Source organism: Prinia subflava, chromosome 1 (genome assembly GCF_021018805.1).
Source record: "Prinia subflava isolate CZ2003 ecotype Zambia chromosome 1, Cam_Psub_1.2, whole genome shotgun sequence".
Lineage (NCBI taxonomy): Eukaryota > Metazoa > Chordata > Aves > Passeriformes > Cisticolidae > Prinia > Prinia subflava.
In genome coordinates this window covers 34,296,248-34,320,564 of record NC_086247.1, presented here as the reverse complement: position 1 = coordinate 34,320,564, position 24,317 = coordinate 34,296,248, and the positions used below count along the sequence as shown (strand labels likewise).

Sequence of the window (24,317 nt, the reverse complement as noted above, 5' to 3'; positions counted from 1 at the left end):
ATGTCCAGGACTTGTCAACTGATTTGTGTTACTTTATTTATTCTAGAGGTAATTGACAAATTTAACACTATGGCAATAATTGATGGGAAGAAAGATCATGTGAGTCTGACTGTTGACAATGTTCATCTGGAGTATGGAGTGGTTTATGAGTATGACAGCACAGCTGGAATAAAGTGCCATGTCTTGGAAAAAATGATTGAACCAAAAGGGTTTTTCAGTTTGACTGCAAAGGTATGAAGAGTTTTTTGTATGTTAATGCTTATTGTGTTTAATACCAATGGAGAAACTCTTTTTATTCTTACATGTCTTTCATTTGATACCTTATAGTTGATCATCTTTATGTCTCTGATGTTTTTGAGGATGACTGTGTGCTCAGGAGGCAGAATGAATTATGTTGTCATTATACATTGAGCCTTTAAATCTAAAACAATGTTAAAAGATTTTCAAAGTCTTCCATACCTTCTGCCCCTCTTTGTTATATCTTAATTATCAAATAAAACTCGAAAGAAAGTCAAAGATCCACTGAAATATTTATAAAGGCTATTTACTACCCTCATCTCTTCAACATGCCTTTTATTTCATTTTCTCTCACATTATATCAAGGCTTCAGTCTTTGCTGGGCAGTACAACTTATTCTGTTGGCCTTTTTATGTAGCATATACAAGAAGCTAGCACTCTCTTTTCTCTTATGCGTTTTCAGTGTGTTACTATTCTGCCAAACCAAAGGCTTTTTAGAAGTAATGAATGAATTAATTCAGCAGCTTTGCCTAATATGTGCTGATCAAGTAAATACAGCAGATAATGTATTTCAGAGGAGCCATAGTGGTTACATTAGTAGGAAATTAGTAGTAAATCCATTATCAGACAATGCCATGAGAAGCCAAGGAAAAATATTTACAGGTATAACTTATCAGGGAATAGATTTGAGAAAACCTCTTTGCATCCCAAGCTTAATTCATTGTTGTTGTGCAGCATTTTCTGTAATGTTATCAGGCTTTTCAGCTTTAGTTATAAGAGATGATTAGTAAGGGGAAATTTTAGTCAACCTAATTTCACAACATACTCCTCTTGTTTTTATTATCTTAGATTCTTGAAGCACTGGCAAAAAGTGATGAACATTTTGTGCAGAATTGCAACAGCCTCAATTCCTTAAATGACGTGATTCCCACTGAACTTCAAAGTAAATTCAGTGTCATTTGCAGTGAGAAAATTGAGCATATCTACAGAAGAATCTCTAGCTATAAAAAGGTATGACATGCATGTACTAAGCTTGATTATATTTGTATTTTAAGGGAAAAACAGGGGAATGTGGTACAGTTTGAATAACTCTTCAGAGTGTCTATGGCAGTGACAAAAATGTGGCTGAAAGTTAGGCTATTTTGAAGCATGAATGCCATGAGTAATTCCATAATTTTTTTCAAGCCATTCTCTTTCCTATCCCTTTTTTAGACATTGGGTAGTTTGTGTTCTTTCTTGTTTGCTGTGTTCACTTACAGACACATTCATATTCCGCAAAAGGCCCATCATTCTTGTAAATGCCTTAAACCAATACTCTAGTGAATTTGCAGATGTTAACCAAAAATGTAGCAATAATAACAATCGTTTTCTTTCTTTCTAGTGCAACTCAAGTACCAAATTTTAACCCTTTCATTCAACTTTTAGGCCTTAGTATAACTGCTAATAATAACATCTCTGTAAATTATTAGCTTCATGTGGTTTAATAGAACATAATAGCATGGAAAAATGGAGAAGGTGCTGACTTTCAGATGCCTGAGATCTAAATTAATGATATATGAATGAATAAATAGCCCAGACTATGACCTCTAGTTGCTGTCGGTGCATTTCTCTATAGTTGTTTAACCAAGCAGGGCATAAATGAATCAACCTTTTCCCATTTTGTTAATGCAGACTCATTTTCTCATCCAGACTCCTAGTTCCTCTCTCATGGAACCTAATTGTGGGGAGGTGAATTACTTTGAAGTAGGCTCAAAGTGGCTCCAAAAAAATGTGTCTGCCCTGTCTTTACTTCATTTGGGGATCTGAGCTGTGATATTTAAAAATGGGTCTGTTCTGAGAGTTTATACATAAAAAATTGGAAAAAAACCCAACCCAAACCAAACCAACCAAACAAACAAAGAAAAACAGCAACAAAAAACCCTCCACAAAACCAAAGTCAAAGGAAAGTGAATACAGAAGCTTTACATATTTGCAGAAGCTGCATTTAAAAGGGTAGATGTTTGGTTTTCAAAGGAAAAGTAGGGAGAACGGTTAGGAATACCTATAGCTTCAGTAGTAAGTAAGATGAAGGCCAAAAGCTTATCAGACATTTCCATGTGCTCTCTAAAATGAAATTGAATAAACTGAGTTGTGTCAATGGAGACATCAAAAGACTCCTGATACTGCTTGAGCAAGCATCTGATCTCTCCATTTTACAAATGGAGGAATTACAAACCTCCATGTCTCCAATTTGGTTAAAATTCAAAATACCTTTTTTAAAAATAAAATTCATTAGATTTTCATATTGATAGTTACAGTTCAAGTAACATGCAGGTGATTTATGTTTTCTGTAGCTGAAAAACTTGACTGTGATAATACAGCCTCTACAGAGGAGGCCAAGACAGTAAATCAGATTTTGTTGTGTTTGCTGGATTTGAAACAAAGAACCTCAGGGAAGTTTTTATAGTTCTTACACTGCCTAGAAGCAGATATTCCTGATACAGACTGCACTTAAAGTCTCATCTGCTCAAAAATCAGTACTTTCATAGTTATAGCTTTTAATGACAATTAGTAATGAAGTAGATTTCAGAAATAGATGTGTCATTTTCTTGGCAAGGTAAAGGTAACCATAGTTACAGGAGACTTTCGGAGTGCCTGAGCCTTGCTTGGCTCCTGGTTTTCCTATGAAAGTTTGAATTCTATAAATAAAAGTCTTGTAGATTTCTGCAGTTCCTACTATTATTATTATCAGAACATTTTGCTCCAAAAAGACTTCGATTCTAGTGCCATGAGTCCCAGATGTTTCTCAACACATATATGAAAAGAATTTTGGTCCTGACTTATGACCTGATTAAATCATAGCCAGCATTTGGTCTCTCTGGAGCAGGATGTGTGGGAGATTGAGATGTGAAATATGTACTGCTTGCAGAAACATTTTCATCACTGAATGTCCTTAGTACCCTTCTTAACAATTTGTGCATTCTTCAGCCTTTGAACAACTCCATAATTGGATTTCTTGTAACCCTCTAGATCTTGTTGTGATCTAAAGGTTTAAATGTAATTATCCCAACAAGTGTTCATCAGGCTGAAGTTATATGACACCAAAATAAACAGAATTTTAAGTCCCAGTACAGAAACATCTTACTTTGCAGAAGGGATGTGTCTTAATCCAACTGAAGGGCTAGTAAAAGTTGACTGGATTGAATTTTTACTGACATTTATTAGTGAAGAAGCGCTGCAAGCTAACTTTGAAACTAACCTTATGTATGAGCTGTGGTTCATAGCTTAAGTAGGTCTCTGTAATATTTTGACTGGAGAGATATTGTGATTAAAACACTGATTATATCTTGCCAGAAAAAAACTCTTCCCTAACAACAAGCTGCTTTGGAAATAACACATACTGACAAATATCCCACTCATAACTGACAAATCTCTTTTCCAATTGAAGAGCTTGATGGCATGATGTGATTCTGAAGTAGATGTAGTTGTTGAGTGTCCAGTTCAGCCTTCCCCATTTTGGGTTGACATCTTCTCATCTTGAAAACCAAATAACTCTAAGCCTATTCAAGACTCCGCACAAAATGTAAGATGTTAGAGTCAAGGAGATGTGGCTAAGGACTGTGTTAGACTTGGACCATAAAAAAATTCCTCAATGCTAGGCTGATATATAGGGGGGAGAAGAGGTGCTGGGCTAGGAAAGTCTGTAAAATGTGGTGTTTGCAGTTTTTATGTACTAGTGCTCATCAGCTTCCTATATGTCACTCAAAATAGAAGAATGGTTGAGGTTGGAATGAACCTCTGCAGGTCTTGTCCAGTCAACCCTGCTTAAGCAGGGCCATCTAGAGATGGTTGCCCAGGACAATTTTGAGGAGGGAGATCTGACCTCTCTTCCCTGAACCTCTCTTAGCAACTTGTGCCAGTGCTCGATCACTCTCATAGTGCAAAAATGTTTCCTGATAGTCAGAGAAAACTCTAGTGTATAGGTTTGGGCCCATTGCCTCCGGTCCTGGCACTAGACACCACTGGAAAGAGCCTGGCTTTGTCCTCTTTGCACTGTTCCTTCAGGTATTCATAGACATTGATGTGTTTCCCCCTGAGCTTTCTCTTCTCCAGGCTGAAAAGTCCCAGCTCTCTCAGCCTTTCCTCACAGGAGAGATGCTCCAGTCCCGGAATCACCTCAGTGGGCTCTTTCCAATATGCCCGTGTCTATTTCTGTGAAGCCCAGACTTGGACCCAGGCCTCGAGGGGAGGCCTCACTGGTGCTGAAGAGAACAAGATCACCTCCCTCCAACCCCTGGCAATGCTTCTCCTAGTGCAGGAGGATAAGATAGAATTAAAGAGGATTTCCTCCTTCCCAAATAGGAAATCCAGAATTCATACTTTCTGATTTTGTCTTCATTGTAGCTTCAGACAAAAAATCTCATGAATTTTTGAAAAATACTGGCTTGAAAACACCAGCACCTCTTTATAAATGTCATGAGCAGTAGAACAGTTCCAGACTTGCTCCCCAGAAAGACACCTAATTTTTTATTATGTTCCATGGGAAACAAATTCTATCTCTCTGTTACAAAGCTATTTACTTCTTAAAATATCATTTGCTTAAAAAAAATAATCCCTCAAAAATGTAAAATGAAAAAGATTTTTCTTTCCCTTTTAGAGAAAGATGGAAATTACAAAGTCAAGACACTTAAACTCAAGGATGACTGAAATATTTCAAGCTTTTATTTTCTAGTTAGGTACATAAGAATTGTTAGCTAAGTGCAGACACAAGAAGAACTGATAATCAAGATTTGGTTTTCTTTCTTACTCCTAGTTTTCAAGAGTGTTAAAAAACAGAGCTTGGCCTACCTTCAAACAAGCAAAGTCAAAGATTTCACCACTTCACAGCAGTGATTTCTGTCCAACCAATTGCCATATCAATGTGATGGAAGTGTCTTACCCTAAGACCTCAACATCCCTTGGTAGTGCCTTTGGTGTACAGTTGGACAGCAGAAAACATTCTTCCCATGAAAAGGAAAATAAAAACACCGATCAAGGTAAGTCAATTTAACTTGAAAGAGCTACTTCCAGTGCTTCTGATATAGAGTCTTAAAAGGTGTTCAGTTTAGGTTTATAGCTCAAATATTAAAATTAAAGACAAGCCTTTCTGAAATCACCCTGCTTTTGATTCTTAGTCTTATTTTAAGCATAATAATGGGTCCTCATAATTTCACAAGAACGTTTTCCTAAATAGCCTGACTTTGAAATGCAAATAAAATGCAAAATTAAATAAGTACATGGATTTTTAAACAGAAAAATATTTCACTGTCTGTTAGGTATTTTACTAACTTCAAAATGTATGTTGAAAAGAAGATAATTATGAAATCCCTTTGGATTATTCCCAGGTAAACTGCATCCCATGATTTATGTCCAACATACCATTACTACTATGGCTGCCCCTTCAGGACAGTCTCTTGGCCAGCAGGAGGGCCACGGGCTGAGGTACCTCCTGAAAGAAGAAGACTTAGAAACACAAGATGTCTATCAGAAATTGCTGTTCAAATTGCAAGCGGCACTGAAAGAGGTGGAAACATGCGTCTGCCAAATAGATGAGTAAGTAAATGTTACCATCTGGACTTGCCTTTAACTTTTCCATTGAAGATAACAATAAATCTGGGCAATGCTTTTGTGTAACATAGGAATCAATGCTGACTTCAGATAGAATTGAAATAAAGTAAAGAATTAAGTGCAGGTAATGTTGTATTTTGATCTTGTTTGCGGCATGCTTGACTTTTTCTACCACAATTTCTAGTTTTTTCCCAGTTTTTAGATTTCCTTCAGAATGTGGCAAAGTTAATTAATTTGAAGTGAGGAAAATATGAGGCACACAATGTCACCTACAATTTCACTAAGAATGGAAACAAAGGGCAGAGGTAGAAAAACAGCTTTTATTGACCTCTTCAGGTATTGCTGAATAGTCCCACAGATGACATTTTGGGTAAGGCATTACTCACCTATAGGGAGAGCATTAATTTGTTAGACAATTTTCAAAACCAAATTGACCTTAAGGAAGAACTATGGATTTAGGGAGAGCTACCCTTGAGTGATTAGGACATTTGGCTTGAATGTGGGAGGCTCAGAGTCTCATCACCGTAGTCCTAATTCAGGACAAGGATTTATAACTTGTTTTTCATTTGCAAAGTAAGCGGGTTGACTCCTGGGCTATTTACTGGCTTGGGATAAGGACGGACAAGTGTAAGAAGTATTTAAGTTTTGAAATATCCCCTGTGTAATGCAAATGTCAGAAATTAAATTTGAAAATAAAAACAGCAAAATTTTTTGAGTTTAAAAGACAATCTGTCATGATGTCCAGTTTAGAGAAGTGGTGTATCATCCTTTCTCCTGTTATCTTGAAGACTGCAGTGGGATTTTTCCTCTCATGTGTACTTAAGAATGGGATTACTTTTTTTAATGTTCTTGTAGTAATTGTAATAGTTATGAACTAATAAGTAATTGTAATGTATCACATACTGCAATGGGAATGAATGAAAGCAAGAGTTGACTCAATATTTTTCAGAAAATGTTGTTTCCTGTGCATTTACATGGTTCTGCTAATTGTCATGCTAAAGATGAAATCAATTAATTAAATTCAGGATGATTTCAGTGCTTGGGTGGACTTAGAAATTACTGTCTGTAAAGCCGGTGTTGTCTCTCTTCCTGATGGAAGTCAGAAAATTATATATGGAATTTTAGTCAATATTTCAGGAAGTCCCAGTTGCCAGTAGGCCACACCTTTCCTTTCCACTCCCTTGAGCTTGTGATGCAAAACCACAGGAAGTTCTGAGCCTTTCTTTTTTGTAATTGTACATACACATACTCACAAAAAAATTGTGTGTACAGGAATATGTCTATACATATATTCATTTTAAGAGTCATCCAGTTTTGACAGTAAACACAAGGGTTCACTTTAATTCATAAATTTTACGTGCACTGACCTTGTAGTTGATCTTGTATAAGGTACACAGATGCATTTAGCAAATTTTTCCTTTGGCTGATTGGAAGACAGACTTTTCATGCTTTATTCCTCATGGACATTGGGTGGACTGCCAGTGAATAATTACTGTAGAGGAAAGCAGTTCTATAGAGGAAACAGGATAGCCAAGAGACCTACTTAAAGTGCTGAACAGGGAAGATTGAGCAGTTCAGAAGTTCGTGGTATAACATAGGAACAGATTCTAATTAACTCTTGAGATTTAGGACTTAAGAAACAAAAGATAGTGACACAATAGATAATCCAACAGCTGTGCTTTAATTAGAAATTTTCATACTTAAACAGCTGAGAGGAAATGCTTGAACATCCTAATTTTGTATTTTTTATAAAGACAGTAGAATTTATTTTTTCTGTTGTGGCATGGTAACAATAAAATGGATGTCTTTTTTTTACTGTATTGCTTATTATCCTAAACAGGCCTCATTATTTTTAGTATTCTAAACAGATAACATGAACATGGCATCTGTCACAATTTTTAATTTATATTGATATTGTGTGACAGAAAATGTGAACTACTGAATGATTGTTTGGTACCCTTTATACTTACCTTTGAAAAACTTGCTCATTCATGTTACTGGAGGTCTCTGCTCTGTGTTGAGGTCAGTATTGTTCTGTGTTTCAGCTCACAAAATCTTGGGGCAGTGTTATCAGCTCAACCTCTGCTGTCTGTTAGTGAATTGAAAAAGGAGAGTTTCATCTGAAGAGCAGATCTGTGAGAGCCTATGGATTATGGCAAGGGAACATTTCAGAGAAGATTTTGCACTCCTAGCATTGTCTGCATAAGAGTTTATGTGATGGTTTGCTGATGAGGTTCAGTTGGATAAGTGATGTAGTACTGACAGAGAGAAATACACACAGAATATGTATCCCCTTTCCACAGCTTTTCAAGGTTCCATTGTGCTCCCATTCAAATAGTTTAATGGTATCCCAAAAAATCTTTAGTGATGCTGCAGATACCCCATGTTGCTGCTAGGTGTTACACAGAAATAAGTACTTTTTCAATTTGTTTTCTATATGGTCACTCAGCTGTATTCTTGGTTCTCATGTACTCAGTGCTCTCCCAGCTCTTTTTTGGAAAGATGTCTTTCAGGAGCATATGAGAATCTTGAACATTTTTCAAGCCTCTGTGGAGCGAGGAAGAGGCAGGGGTCAGATGTAGCAGAAGGTTTTTTGTTACTGCCATTTTTAATTCTTTGACTAACCATGGCAGGTTTTGTTTGTCAGGATTATGTTGACTTCGGTTGCACATAGGAGATAGGAGTAGTTCTACAGGTGAGGATTTTTTTTAATATTGAAATTTCCCTGTTTCATTGAAATATTCTTCATAGAAACTCTCTAGCTGTTAGTTACTACTCATGCATATGTTTCTCCTTTGAGAGCTAGACATCTAAGGTAATTTTGTTTGGCGTAGACCCAAACAAAATCTCTGGAGAAAATGTATTGTGCATGTAATGTGTTTAAGAAAAAACCCAAAAGTATATTTAAACATGATTATTGGGGAGGGGATGCATTCAGGTTTTTACTTTTAAACTCTCTGGGCTGAGTTTTTAAGAGCACATCAGTAACTACTTGCTCCAGAACTTGGTAATCCAAAGTTCCATCTTTCGTTCATGGTAGTTCAGCAAAAAAAATTTTGCTTTGAAAAAGGGCCCGCCTGCTGAGAGAAATGGAAAAGCCCCCTTAGGAAAAGATCCAGCTACCTTAATCAGTCTTTTACTGAGCTCTTGGCAGCAGTGACTAAACAGTCACATAAAAGAAGGGGATATAATAGTCTGTCTGTGTCTTGACAAATAATTACTCAGGGGAAGATATTTTCAGGAGCTGAAATTGCAGTTCATTATGCTTGTTTCTTACTCTTGATTACTTTCTTGCAACAACAAAATCCTCAAGAAGGTTCTAGAATGAACCTCTTATTTTTATTTTTAAGTGGGTGAGAGTGGGAACACAAGAACAAGCAAAAGTATAGATTCATCTTTGCCCTTATCTTTCAGAAGGCAGAATGATATGGTCTTTTTGGAATGGACCTTTTGGTTTAAGAGCAGTGTTAGGATGATCTACCATGAATTCACCTAATCCTTTTTTGAACCCCTTATATATTTCACACTAAGAAATAGGTTTTACAGGTATGAAAAACTGATTTCCTAGGGTTTCTGCTTCCATAACGCATTTATGTTAGGACAAGTTCAAAGCCACATATGCCCTAGCAGGAGATTGACACTGAGCACTGACATAAAATATGGGCATCATCTCTCTTCCCATACTCATGGAATTATGCTTGCCAGTGACTGGAAAGAGCAGAGTTGTGATTTCCTACTGATAACTTAACAAGTGCTAAGGCATCATGTACCCCAAAAGACATCAGTCTAGTGGAGGGGTGAGTTTAAATTCTAGTGAAATTATACCTTTAGTATAATTTTTCTGTATTCTTGTTGAAGTTCAGATCAGTATTTTTAACTATATGTGAGACAAATCTATCTGCCTATTCCCATCAGTAGCAAGAATTTTGTGTAAGAGGATCTAACACGTGTTTGAAACCTACCATGTACTTAGTAGAAAGTTTGCCCATTGACCATTCTGACAGCTCCTTCAAGAAAACTCTGCTACTATTTTTAAGTAATTCAAGGGGAAAAAGTGCTTAGTTCAGTCTCCTCTGATTTCACGTAGTTTTCAAGTAGTTTTTGGAAGAAAAATGCTGCTTTTGAAATCCAAATAATAATTTGAAAATGTGATTTTAATGGAGTGTTTGAGCAATAGGAATTAAAGGACAATTGCCCATTATGGCTGTTCTGATCTTGAAAGTAAATTAGAGAGTCTCAGTATGAATTAATCATCCAAGAATATGAATTTTTCACTGCCAGTATTTCTGCATGGTCTAAAAGTAGCAATCTGCACTGTTCTCTCTTCTTGGCTGGATGTCACTTTTGTGCTTGTCACTGACACTTGTATATTAATTATCAGTTTTACTAGTGATAATGGCTTAGGCACTTTGAATGTCAGGAAGTACACAGAGATGTTAATAAAGATCTTTAAAATGCTGTAGTAGAATAGTTTGTGATGCACACTGGCACGTCTTGTACAGTAGTAATTGGAAAAATAGATGCTTTTCACAGACAGTTTCTTTTGTTTGTTGTCTTGATTTGTGCTAAGAAGTGCAGAATTCATATTTAAAAATAGTTATGTTAGTATGCAGTTTGACCCCAAGTGTCCAAGAACGTGCTGTATTTCTTCTCCAGCTGGAATCATTGCTTTCATACATGATTAAGTATTGGGTAAGGTTAATGGGTTTCACTGTTACACTTTTTAACAACAGAATGTTTCACTTCCTTCCCTTCTTTCAAATAGATATTGACTGAATTAAGATATTCCCTTCACATGTTATAGAATAATAGTTGGAGGATGGTGATGAGAAATGTTATCCTGTTGCTAGCTCACTTTTGAAAAACATGAATTTGCCTTTTTTATTTCTGTGTTTCACAGCCTTCTTTCTTCAATAACCTATTCTCCCAAATCAGAACGTAAAACGCCTGAGCCTTTAATACCAGCAGACAGTGATAATGAAAAGGGTGAGAGGAATGGGAAGAAAGTCTGTTTCAGTGTAACAGGTGATGAACAAGAGGATTCTGGTCATGATACCATCAGTAACAGGGATTCTTACAGGTAACTTTATTAATAATATTTTAATTTTTCAACTGAATCAAATATGGAAGTCTGTAAAGTATTAAGTGGTTATAAAGGCCATTAGAATATGATTCTGACATTACTAATGGAGGAGTAACTAGCCCCAAGATGTGTAAAATAAAGTCTTATGAGTAGAGATTAGTTATTAGACCTTGGTCACCCAAATCTGGATTGGATATCCCAACCAGAGATGTAAAACTTTACTTCAGGTTATTTGTCTTATAAAAACCAGAAATTATTTGTTATTATGTCTCCAACAAGAAACCAAATATCTAACATGGAAAGCAAAGTGATAGAGCTACCATTCTTCCTGATCTAAATAAAAATGTACTGTTTAGCAACATATATTTCACACCTTCTTTTACACTAAATGCTGTAGCACCAACTCACCTTTAAAATTTGTAATGCATCACATTTACTGTGAATGAGAATACAAAGAATTTTGAAAAGGAAGGAGTAATTATAGCAAGTATGGTTCTTAGATTATATGCTCTTGCTTAGAGAGAATTGGTTAACTACATGATAGAAAACTTAAATTTAAATTTTAGCTGCAAGTAAAATGAGGGTTCATTATTTGCCCAGTATCATATTTCATTATTATGCTTAGAAATTAGAATCTCAGTAGGTTCATCATTTTTCTGCAGAACCCTGTGTTGCTGAGAGCTCTTTCTAAGCTATATTTGATTACTGCAGCCTGGTAGATGTAAACTCTTCGTCAGAGTATAAAGAGAATCATACAGATATAAATGCAGAGATAATTTGCATAGATTAAGTTTGTCTTGTTCTTAGCATGGTGAACACACAGACAAAGTGCATTTAGAATTTCCTGCATGTGTCAAACTGACTGTTCATGAGCTGCTCCAGTGATGTGTGCCTGCTCCTGCTGGGAGGTTTCCCCAGCTGGCACAGGATTTGTATGTGGAGAAAGAAGGTGTGACCCAGGATGTAACTATCTCTTTGTTCAAAACATCTTCTTTCTTCTGATTCCTGTCCTTTGTAGTCCATTCTGGCTGTGTAGGAATAATAAATCATAGGGTTTTATATACAGAATAATCATAAAATTTATTCATTAAGGACAAGTGTTGGAGTGAGATTAGAATTTTTTTTCTTTGCTTAAATAATTGTATTAGTCAATACTTGAAATCTCCAGCTCTCATAATGCCACAGTGGTTATTATTGGAAATGTTTGGTTAATTTCAGCCATTATAATGCTCTCATTTTGTGTAGGGTCTCCTTCTAAACTTTACAACACCACACAAAAATCATGCAGAATGATACAGCAAATGCATCTAATCTGTTTCTCATTTTCCTGTGTTTTATTTTCTCATGCTTTGCATAACCCAGTTTTAATTAACCTTCATCTCCCCTTTGGAGACTTTAATAAGTGAATAGAGTTAGTTAGAAAACATTTCTTAATATCCAGCCAGAAATTTTTAATACTCCTTGGGACTGTTCACCCGCTATTAGGAACATGTTGTTACTGATGTCTTTTCATCTACTTAATGGTTATGATTGTAATTACATCATATTGCTTCATTTAAAAGTTTAACTCCTTCACTTACCTCGTTGACTACAGGTCCAAAACATGTACATTACCCAGGAAATGTAAGTCACTCTGCCCAAATTAGTAAAAAATCTCTTCTGTGTCTACACAAATACAGAAAACACATATGGAGCACATGTATAAATGCAGTGTTATTTTAAGAATGGATACGTTAATCTTGGTGAATGAGTACACCCAAATCATAAACCCCATATAATTATGTATAAACATCCCTTAGGTACACTTCTACATTATCTTACATTCACTTGGGTCTTTAAGACTCCCTCTGCTGGATAATTACTTCAGCATTTCCTGTGTTGAAACAAAATGATTTTCATATGGCGGAATAACTCTGAAGACTTTGAATTCAAGTTTATCTTCATAAGATTTTTAGTACAAAAGTCTATGTTTTACTCTGGTTTTACTGCAGGAGTAGGTATATCTCCGTGTGTTTTCTGTACAGAACAAATTGTTTTTGAGAGAAAAGAGCAGAAAATACTTACAAATTTAAATCCCCAAATCTCCCTATGAGACCAATGTGGGTGAAACTTCATATGCCTAGAAGTTTTGACTGAAGCCACAGATGAAAATGTCTATACATCTCAAAAAAAAAAAGGAACAGCTGGAAGAGAGGGGATCATGAACTGTTTTGGCTGACAAGGAAAATAGTTTGTAATTTGAGTTTTGGTGCTACTCAAATGAATCAAATCTCCTGTAAACCAGCAGTGAGACTCTGTTATGCAAGTTGTAAAGACTCAATGTTTGTATTAGCTATAGACCAGAAGAAAATGAGAAGTAACTAAAACATTTGAGGCCACAGATTCAAAAACTGCTACTCATGCAAGAAAAGTTGGTTGTTTTGCATTCAAAGTCTGTATTACTATTCTGCAAGTACTTGTTCACACGTAAGGGAAAGGGAGATAATGGAAACATCTATTTTGGGACTCCAGTCTTCTGAGTCCTACCAGGACTGCAAATTAAATGAAAGCCTAAGCACAGGAATCTTTATTGTGTATAAAGAATTACACAGACCATCTCATCATTAAATTTAGGATGGAAAAAGGGAAAGAATTTCCATAACTTTTTTTTACAGAGTCGGTGTTAAAGGACATAACTTTATTTCTTTTTTTGTTTGTTTGTTTGTTTTGTGTTCTATTTTCAAGTGACTGCAACAGCAATAGGAACTCCATTGCCTCTTTCACCAGCATTTGTAGCAGTCAGTGCAGTTCTTATTTTCACAGTGATGAAATGGATTCAGGTATGTTTAGAAAAGTAATCTATGAATCTGTCTACTGTTTATGCAATTTTATTATTTTCATTTACCTGGCAGTTCTACTGTTTTTATTTTCAAAATTGCATCCTCCTTAGTAATAGAAGTGCATAATTTTGCTTCTGCCTAGCTAGTGCTGCACTTAGGAATCCTTCTGTAAAAGAGAGCCAACATTCCATTATCTCTGTGAGTAGACTGCATTAGAGCTCCTGGAGTCACTGCTTTTCATGCCTTGACAGAGGCAGAGAGTAAGGAGCATTTTAGGTGAGTGTGGAATGCTCTCCTAGACAGTAGGATATGGCTGTGTGTGTTTGTAGGAAGGAATCAGAGACCACATAGAAGCACATTCTTGTTTATGCCATGACAAACTGGATTTAAGTAATTGCAGCTGCTAATGGGAGTGGGATGGAATTTAACTGTGTGGAGAAGGAGGTCATATACTCAGGGACTAATAATAAAAAAATATTTGCTCTAAGCTGGGAGTTTATCATTTGGGAATGATTTAGGAAAAGAAGAAACCGAACATATTAGTTGAATATGACCCACCAGTGAGGCCTGGCCATAGAGAAAGCAAACTTTTGTTGCTCATTGTACCAGGAGAGATATTTGCAGTTGGAACAGGAAAGTATTATGCAAGGAAAGACATTATGCAAGGTATCTCAGATACCTTGTGAATAATGCAGAGTAATGTGAATAAGACAGAATTTCATTTCCGGAAATGATACATACTTAAATAGCTAAGCTAATACAGAGTAAAGGATAAAGGACATTATGAATTTGTTACTAAAAGAGGAGACCCAGGGCCCATGTCTTCAACTTAAGATAAAAATGACTGAGGTATACTCTTGTGCAGCATCAAGCTGAGTACAAGCTGAAGTGTCTAAAAGAACATGTGTTTGCTAGCCGAGCACAGATGCAGTGCTTTAGATGACAAATACTGCAGCTCAGTGAAATGCACACTCTCTGCTGACTTAATTTTCAGCTGGTTCCAAAGATAACCTGGCTAACTCCAGATCAAGGCTCTTGGGCACTGTGTTCTGTTGCAACTAAAATCCTGTGTTGAGGTATAATGGTTGTAAGGACATCTAAAGGAGCTAAAAAAATTCAAGGAGAGAAAAGTGCTGTTAAAGTGTTGCACTGACATAAGAAAAATGAGTCTAGATTAACCTTGAATAAATTTGGATCGTGAATTATCAAGTGGCTGTTTCTTGTCTGTCACCAACATCAAGGAGGAAAAACAGTTTTAAGTTCAAATTTTCAACATTTTTTGAAAGAGTTTGAGGTATATCACTTATTGTCTGAAAGAGCAAGAGACAGGGTGGTGACCTGAAAGAGTCTTTTTCCTTTGCACTTTCTTAGGAAATTATGTGGTATGTGCTACTAAAAGCTTCATATTAAATACAGTATTTGTGTATTGTATTTTTGCTGAATTATCAAAATCTCAGAACCATTTAGTTAGTAAAAACATTGGGACTACAAATTATCTGTGAAGTCCTTACAAGAACTTTACACTGAATGCATTACAGTAACTTTGTGGTCTGCTATGCTGGGGTCACACTACTTGGCCATTTAGTCTGGAGTTTAGTATGTTCTCCAGAGGAGAAGAATTGTGTGTTCTGGTCACCGGAAGGTTGAGGTTTCAAGGGACATTTTGGGATGGTCTAGTCCCCCTCAAGCAGGCTCATCTAGAGCAGGTCTTCCAGAACCATGACCAGCTGGGTTTTGAATATGGTCCTTTCTTTAAGAGATATTTTTGTATTACTGAGTATCTAATAAATGCAAAATATGTAGGGAGAGCAGTTACTATAGCCCTGACAGTGTAAGCATCAGTCTGTGTGCAAAGCAGATTATCTAAGCTGCAAAGGTTTTGGAAAACATGCTGAAGCTTCTAAACAGTTTCTCATTTTCAAATATTTTTCAGGTGATGAGCTTCCCATAAGTGTTCGAATCTCCCACGATAAACAGGACAAGCTCCATAGCTGCTTGGAGCATCTTTTTGGTCAAGTATGAGATTATTTTTCTTGGCTTTGATACTGATGTCTGTGCTTGAGCTAAGATGTCTTTAGAAAATACTTCTTTTTAATTTTACTTCCCACTGTTTACTGGGATGGTATGTATTTACTCATTTCCCTCAGTTTTCTGTAAATAGTCCAAAACAGCAAATTAAACAGGTCCTTAAATTTAGTCTAATGTTCTCTAGTTTGTTACTTTTACTAGAGCCATTAGGTAAGAAAGAATCCAAAGTTGCTCGTCAGTAGTCCACATTTCTCCCAGAAAGAATTTCTAATTTTTGCTGTAAAAAACATCTTTCTCACAGAACCTTGATCCCAACAGGTCGACTCAATCGTCAATCTTTTGAAAGGACCAGCTGTGATGAGGGCCTTTGAGCAGACCAAGTACTTTACACCAGGTCGAGGCCTCCAAGGTAACACTTAATTCTAGCTCTGAGAATGAAAAGGCAGCTTGAAAGGTACATGGGAATGGCTGTCCACTCCTTGAGCTGGTGTTAAAGAACTGAATTTGCTTAATCTTGGTATATTCTGCAATAACTGATTGTTGAAGTTCATGTTAAATAGATCTTAATTCTTAGTTGAAAACTGGCTCCTTACATTTTATTGCACAACGTAGGAAAAAATTTCAAAGTCAGTCAAATTGTAGACTCCGAAATGACTGTGGTAGTGCTGAAGTTCTTGAAGCAAGAAGCAGTTTTTTTTATATTGCAGGTGTTTTTAATACATTTTTGTCACAACTACTGAAGCCATTCCTGATCTATTTTATTACTAATACCAAATTTTTATTGTTTTTGTAGTTATTTTTGAAGTTGATTTACAATAATTTACAATTTATAGTCACAGCAATATTTATGCCAAATATATACTTACTTAAGTATTACTGATTGCTTAAAAAGAAATATCCTGTATGTAAATTCAGACCTTCTACTACCACTCATATGGTTGCTTAAGTCTAAGGATATAAATAAGTATCTGATGGTAGTCATAAGGGATGAAAAAAAGGAAGGACTTCTTTCAGTAGACTGAGTTAAAAAAAAAAAAAAAAAGAAGTTCAGTGGGAAACTGAATGTTTTATTAATATCAATAGTAAGGTGTATTGACCCTACACATCTTTTAGCAAAGACTACCGGATTTAGGAGGCCAGAGGTTTTTCTTTACCACAATTACAAGGTTTTACAAAGCCTGAATTACTACATGCTCAATGAATTTGCATGAAAGAGCACACATAACTTCCTTTTTTCTTTTTTCATTTCTTTTTTTTTTTTTGTGAATTATCTGTTTGTTTGGGGTTTTTGTGGTTTGTTTTTGTTTTTTGGTTTGGTTTGTGTTTTTTGGGTTGGGATTTTTTTTTTGCAGTAATTAATTTTGGTTTAAATTTAATTTTGTGATTGAAACAATTTTGCCTCTAAAAGTCCTTACTTACCATGCACCTTCTGTGTTATGTACCTGTTTCAGGAAGAATCATGTCTGGGGATGATGCTCACTGTCTCTATAGACTTAAGCAGGGAGTTTAGATGACTGTTAGACCTGTCATCATAGCTTTAACTTGAGTTAAATAAGCTGGCAACTCCTTGAGCAGTGAAAACATTTAAGAAAAAACAGTGTCTTATTATGACTTTCTCAGGAGGCTTAAGCAGAAAAATACTGGTTTTGTCTTTGCTTAGAGTTTCAGCAAGAGATGGAACCAAAGCTCAACTGTCCAAAGAGGCTACGACTCCACATCAAGCAGGACCCTTGGAACCTCCCCAGCAGTGTCCGGAGCCTTGCCCAGAACATCAGAAAATTTGTTGAAGGTTAGTAAAAACAGCATGATCATAAATAAACATTTCATACAGAGGGAAAGGGTGAGATACAACTGCTCTCTGCTGCTTCTAGCAAGCTTTCGAACTGTGGAACACAGTGTAGTCCATAGATAGGTTCTACTCTTATAACAAGGTTATTGGAGTTTATCTCAGCTGTCTTGTACTTACCCAGTTGGCTTTAGATGCTGAAGAGAAAATAGACTTCTGACAAGTAAAAATAGTCTTCTGAAGAGAAAATAGTATTCTGACAAGTGAAAACAAAGGAACCATATGTTGGTTGTGGTAGGCTTTTCAGTTGCTACTGCAGTCCAGTGGGCTTGACTGATTTGTCACAAAACTTCATGGGACTGATACATCAAAATGAGGCTTTTATTGAAATTAAACAATTTTTTCCCACTGTCTTAACTGCAAAGATGAAGACTCTGCAGCTTTTGTCCTGTACCTTGGCCATCTCTGTGCTTTTCTGGAGTCATTATCTCTTCCTCTGCTATAGAGCCATGGTTCTCATTTAACCCATCACAGCTGATAGATGGACTCCTCTTCCTCTGCCTCCCATCCACCACTTTATAGAAGTTACTAAGTACTCTGCTCCTCTTCACCACCAAGTGACAAAGTGAGCTGAGGTTCTAGACAGGTTTCCCCTGTCTTCATAAGAAAGGAACTGGCCTTTTCCCTCCAGAATATCTTGCCTGTAATTCCTGCTTTATTTCCTCTATGGTTGATAAAGAAACAGAAATAAAGAATATTTTTATAAAAATGCCTGTGCTAGGATTCTGTGTGACAACAAAAACTTAGGACTAACTTTAAATTATTTTTGTGTGTGTTTAGCTTCTTCTGTTTGTGGGCTAGTTGCTATGGTGTCCCTAAAAGAAACTGTTAAATATCAGACCAATGGGAAATAATTTTGTGATAAGTTTTATTATTATAAACTTTCAAAAACCAATCAGCCAAACCAAACAAACTCTTCTCTCTCTGACTTGGCATTTCTCATTTGAGATGCATAATATTTTCAGACTCTGGGTTAGAAAATTATAAAAACAAGCACATAAATGTCTCCTTTTTGAAGTCAATGGCATTTGATCCTCCAATACTAATAAAACTCCTTTTAGTTTAATGGTGGCTGCCACTGAATGAAAAATGAATAGTTTTGAATCCCTTTTTTCCCCTACATGTCCTTCTTCCACTTATTTTCAAGTATTAATCAGGGTTCCTTTCAAAGTCGAGGAGGAATGGAAATGTGTCATGAGCAGTCCTTCCTTGCCCCCTTTTGGAAGCCAAGCTTACCAGACCATTTTCATGTAACTTGTTTGCCCATGAACAGAATTATTAGACTTAACCCATTTTAATGTGAGTCATATACCCCCAATACTGAGCTGAGATTATTCAAAATTTTGTGTGAGAGTTCATCAAAGTCCAAATGAGCTGCTGCCTCTTTGTAGTTTAAACATTATTTTTTACTGTACTCATCTCAGTACTGAGACACAACCAGCAGCTGGATTTAACTGAAATCAGATGAACAAGCTGGGTTAATAATGTTTTTAACAGCTAAATTTTCCCTTTGTGCCTTCATTTCTTGATTTCTTCCTTCCTGTCTTGCCATCATACATTGTGTTCACAGCTGGTCTGGATACCTAGGAGAGCCACCAGCACTGCCCTGAGCTATTTATGGCAGAAAACTTTACACATGGTACAGAGAGTTATCTCCCCATTTCCCCTCTTACTTGCCTGATTTACAAAAAAACCCCAAAAGGTGTCATCTAATATGACTGTTTTGTTGGGCTTATCAGAACAAGTTGAACAATATCTTGGGATTTTAGAAGAATCTTCCTGTTTGTTCTTCAGTAAAAGACACTATTTTAGTAATTGAGGAAAGCAGATATATTTTTCTCTTCTAAGAGGAAGTAGTCAAAGAAGACCACGGATACAACTTCACTCACTGTGGGCAAAAAAATGCAATTAAAGCCTTCAGTTTTTATAAACATACTTAACCATTATTGCTCAATGCTGAAGTAAGGATTAATACAATAAATTCATCTCCATATTGAAAACTGACTCATTTTTCTTTTTATAAAAGCACCACAGGATATTGTCATTTTTTATTCATAGTTCTGTTGTATTGCAGAATCTATTAGAGTAGATTGATTAGTGCAATAAAGCAGGAGACATGAGAGCTCCCAAAGATGAAATGTTTTAAGTCCTAGATACTAAGGTTCCTTTTATTTACTTTGCTTAATAAATATGATGAAATGGGAAAACTCAGAATGCCTTGAGGATGATTGCTCTGGTCTGTCAGTTTTCTGTTTATTAGCTAAAGTTGGGAGAACTGTTAAAAAAAACCCATGAAGGTTTGCGCAGATAAAAAAAAAAATAGAAAAGGAAACAGAAGAAAACAAAACCAAACCTTCCTTGACAGTAAAATTAAAATATAGCTGGATGTTGCTTTATCTCATTTCAGTTGCCTTACCATATCACTAGAGAAAGAAAAAAAAATTAAATGGTTACAGTAAAAGGCCAGCCTAGAAGGCTAATCTAGTTGCTAGAATTGAAGAGTTCTCTGAAGTAGGTTCTAGGAGGATATTTCTGAAATTAATTAACTAAGGAAAAGAATGAAGTTATTTCTCAGATTGACTGGGCCTAATAAATTGTTAAACCAATAAAGCTAAAGATAAATTGTTGGCACAACCAGATCTTTGAAGGTGAAGTACTTGATTTTGGTGGAGAGGGCAGTAGTCAGGGCAGGAATTGGACAGCCATCAAATGGAGGGAGAATAATGTAGGTGCATGATTGTGAATCTGTGTGAGACATGGAACACAAGAATTGGAAAGCACAGGAGGAAAAGAGTGGAGTAGGAACCAGGAAAATTAACAAGATGGATGGAAAGAAGGGGACTCAACAACAGAAGGGTGTAAACAAAATGAAGAGAAGGAAACATTTCTGTAGTTGCTTTTTCCCACAAAAACAATAGGTAAGATTTTTGATCAAAAGAAGTAGTGTTCTGGAGCAAGCCAGATTTCCAGCCAGCCAGTCATGTAACTACATGAGGAAGTGCAGCTGTTTTTCTAGCACCGTAATTTTAAGTTTAGACAGGAAATACAGTGCAATTGAGAAAGTTTTCATCTATTTTAAATAAGGAGTGAGGTATGATGGAGGCTTTCAGTTATTGAAGGTATGAAAAAATGTATGTCAATTTCAATCATAAACCATGCAGTGCAAAATCTATTTGAAATATTTTCAGGTGTGAAAAAATGAAATAAAACGAAAATCTAGCCTTTCCTGTCAAAGATCAGAATAGCAGAATAATGTGGGGGGTTTTTTTAATAAAGTACAAAAGAATATTTAAAAAGACAAGAAACTGTAGGCATCTTGCATTTCAAATCAGAATCTAAGAGAAACTGCTAGTGAGTTATTCCTTTCCATACATGTACCAAGAAGGAGTGAGACAATTTCCCTAGCATTTGGTATTTGTTGAAAAGCAAATGATTGATATCCAAGGTTCACTTCTAAGCCCAGGTAAGTAGACAAACAATCTAAAAATACTCTTTTGCCTGTGGGTATATTTTGAAGCACAGAAGACTTACAGCAGTGATAAAAGGGAGTTGCAGTGTCCTGTGATTTCCCCATAAGCAGGAAATCATTATTTGTAGATGCCTCAAATTCTTTTGAATTCAGAGATCCAACAAATCTTATCTAAAACAAGCTGCAAGTAATAGCCTCGATGTATCTAAGTTATTCAGATAAAAGCTGTATTTCCCTACACTGTATTTTAAGTTACTGAGTTATGCTCAGATGGCAAGATGCCAGGTTATTAATCTCTGTAAGGTGTTGTGTTTTCTTTTTCAAAAGACAGAAGGCTAAGGCAAAGACCTAGAACCAGGAATTTTCAGGAATAACTAGTAATTTTTAATGTTTGGGTGTTTGTATTTGAGATACTGTGGCAGTAACATTGTAGGGGGAAACACATTACCCAATTATTTGCTTGTCCATGTAGCCAGTTTCAGCCCTGCTTGTGCACTGAACAGGGCTTTGAATAGGACTGCAGAGAAACTTGGGTGTGTGAAAGACTTTGGAAAGATGCGAAAACGTGAAGTAGTGTTGTGTTCCTCCAAGTAGTATCTGCAGCACAACTGATGTGCTGAAAATTTGGCATTCTCTAAGGTTATGGCAGATTTTAACCATCCTGTTTCTTGCAGCACTGGTTAACACATTTAAATTTGTGCTCTGGTACATAAAGGTCATTTCCTTCAGCCTGCTTGCAGCCTTTGAAAAGCAGTCCCCTCCAAGGAAAACATAAAAAATGTGTGGGGTGGAAGTATAAAGAGAGATAAACCCATATTTTTGCCAGTGTAAGTTAAGGGGTTTTTTTTTAATATGTACTTTTTTTTACTTCATAGATTGTTAAGTGAAAAGACATTTTTGAAGCAAAATAAAATCCTGAAGGCTGGAAGTAAAGTGAAAATACTGTTGTATTTTTCCTAAATGCTTTGGTATAGATTAAAATGAGGATAGTTTGAGATTTTGGGTTATGAACAAGAGAGTTCAAGAGAAGGAGAAGAAAGAATTAGGGTAATGTGGGAATCAATGAAAACTGGTCCTGTTTTTCAAAATTTTGGGACTGGAATTCTTCATGTATGGACTTGTTCTGGTCAGCTGCTATACATGTGTTCTGACATAGCAGCTGCCTTTCATGTGTCCTTCTCAGTGATCATGCTTTTGCTTAGTATCATTTTTTTTCAAGCCATAAATACAATTAAGTGAAGTTGAGACTCATTACTGTTTTGTAGGTATGAATCAGCATTGCCTAGAAAGAAACTGGAGTTAAGCTGGTATGAAATAAGAAACTGTAAATGCAATACTATGTTGGTGAAAACACTTTTAACCATTACCTCAAAATATTTTCTTCTTTTTCTTTAAGAGGTGAAGGCACGAATACTCTTGGCACTTCTAGAATATACAGGTAATTTTGCTTGTTTTGGGAGGGAGGGAAGTGAATGTGGAGGGTGTGAAATAATTTTTGTTTTGGGAAGTGAATGTGGAGGGTGTGAAATAATTTTTGTTTTGGGAAGTGAATGTGGAGGGTGTGAAATAATTTTTGCTTTGGAACAGAAGTACTGTGTTTACATTAAGGGGGAAAATCTCAGATATGATAAAACCTGATAATCAGCAACTTCATCCCACTGTTTAGAGTAAGGATTCCTGAAGAACATAATTTCAGATATTTTTAACAAACACTGCACATTCTTTTTTTTCTTCTTTTAATGCAAAATACCTTATCTGGTCATTTACTCTAGAGCTTGGCAGATAAAGTAAGTACTAAACACTCAGCTTTTGCACAGTGTCTCAGCCTTTCTTCCCTGGGTGTTTTCTTATTTGCTGTTTTTCTTGTCATTCTCATCTGTTTCCTGATTATATTGCTATTTTAACCCATGCCTTTCCTTTTATCTCTTTCTAGAGAATGTTTAAATTCCTCCTTTCTGGAAGGACTCTGATTATTCTCTGTATTAATTCTACTATCATGCCATAGAGTATACAGCTTAAAATACACAAAACAGGGACAGGTGTCTGCAAAATTAATGTCACTGAATCGGTATTTAAAAAATAATATCCATGGCACAAGTTTCCCTACAGTTTGTAGGTGCCTATGTGTTCAAGTAGGCAGTCCAATTTCACTGTAAAAGCTCATTATTTTGACCATCTTACAGCACTACATGGGTGCATTATTTAATTATTTTTGTTATGACACACAAGAACAATTTTATAAAGGGGATTGTAATCTCTGTTGTCAGATTTCTTCAAAATATAAGAAAAGTATTTAGTAATTCCTCATATATCCTAAAATTAGAAGTGAGTTGAGAAAATCTCCTAGACTTGATTTTTAAAAGCAGTTTTCCCTATTTATGTTGCTTTATAAGTTGCTAAACTCTCTAGTTCATTTTGTATAAAACTATTTTTGTAGGACCACAAAGTGGTGTTGTATTCAATATCTGATGTTCAAGTAGTGTTAAATGAGATTTAGAAATGTGTTTGAGACACAGGAGGGCTGCTTCAGAAGCAGGAAATACAGAGGAAGTCAACTGCGTTAGAGAGAAAGAGATAAAATTCAGCAAAGTGAGGAAACAATGGGTGTTGGGCTCAAATCCTGAGCACTGCTGTCACACTGGAACATTTTTGACCATGGAGAAGGCAGTGGGATTTTTGACGCTGGAGATGTACACAGTTTTTAGAAATGAAAATTCTCTCTGTTCTGGATTTGCACAACTTGAGAGAGACAGAGAAGTTGATTTAAACAATTTAAAAAAAAAGGAAAAAAAAAAGCTTTGAGTCGCAGTGCATAAACAGTAGTGCTTTGACCATTTATGGAAAATATTCCCAAAGTTCTGAGAAGCTGTCAAATAGAATGGAAATGATAGCAAAAGAGTGTTCACTATTAATAGCTGAGGAAAAGACTGAGGAATATCTCAGAGGAAAACAGACAGAATGAGGTTACTTTGAGAAATATTTGGAGTCCTAAAAAACACATTTTTAAATTTGGTAGTAATTTTGTGAGCACCGAATAATTTCTGCTGATTTATCCAGTCATCAGAATTCTTGTCAGCTCTGTAGAAAAGTTGGAAAAGGACCTAAGCCTCTAAGGGGCAGAGCAATCTGGTAGCAAAGACAAATATTTTAGGCTTTAGAAAGACCTCTGTATCACCTGATCTGCTTCTCTTGCTCTGAGAAAGATTAAGTCTACCTGTACCATTGTGATTGATGTTTGCCTAGCAGCTT

At 36.0% G+C, this 24,317-nt stretch overlaps 1 protein-coding gene across 2 annotated transcripts in view; it reads left to right on the top strand.

Moving 5' to 3' along the window:
- Positions 1–24,317, top strand: part of PREX2 (phosphatidylinositol-3,4,5-trisphosphate dependent Rac exchange factor 2) — a 172,964-nt gene that overhangs the window by 93,377 nt on the left and 55,270 nt on the right. For both annotated transcript variants that reach the window (XM_063392853.1, XM_063392862.1), the window contains 10 exons: positions 47–231; positions 1,087–1,248; positions 5,030–5,252; positions 5,601–5,808; positions 10,724–10,903; positions 13,631–13,725; positions 15,659–15,741; positions 16,072–16,162; positions 17,414–17,542; positions 22,465–22,506. In XM_063392853.1, the coding sequence (XP_063248923.1) occupies positions 47–231; positions 1,087–1,248; positions 5,030–5,252; positions 5,601–5,808; positions 10,724–10,903; positions 13,631–13,725; positions 15,659–15,741; positions 16,072–16,162; positions 17,414–17,542; positions 22,465–22,506 (1,398 nt within the window). The remainder of the gene's footprint in view (positions 1–46; positions 232–1,086; positions 1,249–5,029; positions 5,253–5,600; positions 5,809–10,723; positions 10,904–13,630; positions 13,726–15,658; positions 15,742–16,071; positions 16,163–17,413; positions 17,543–22,464; positions 22,507–24,317) is intronic.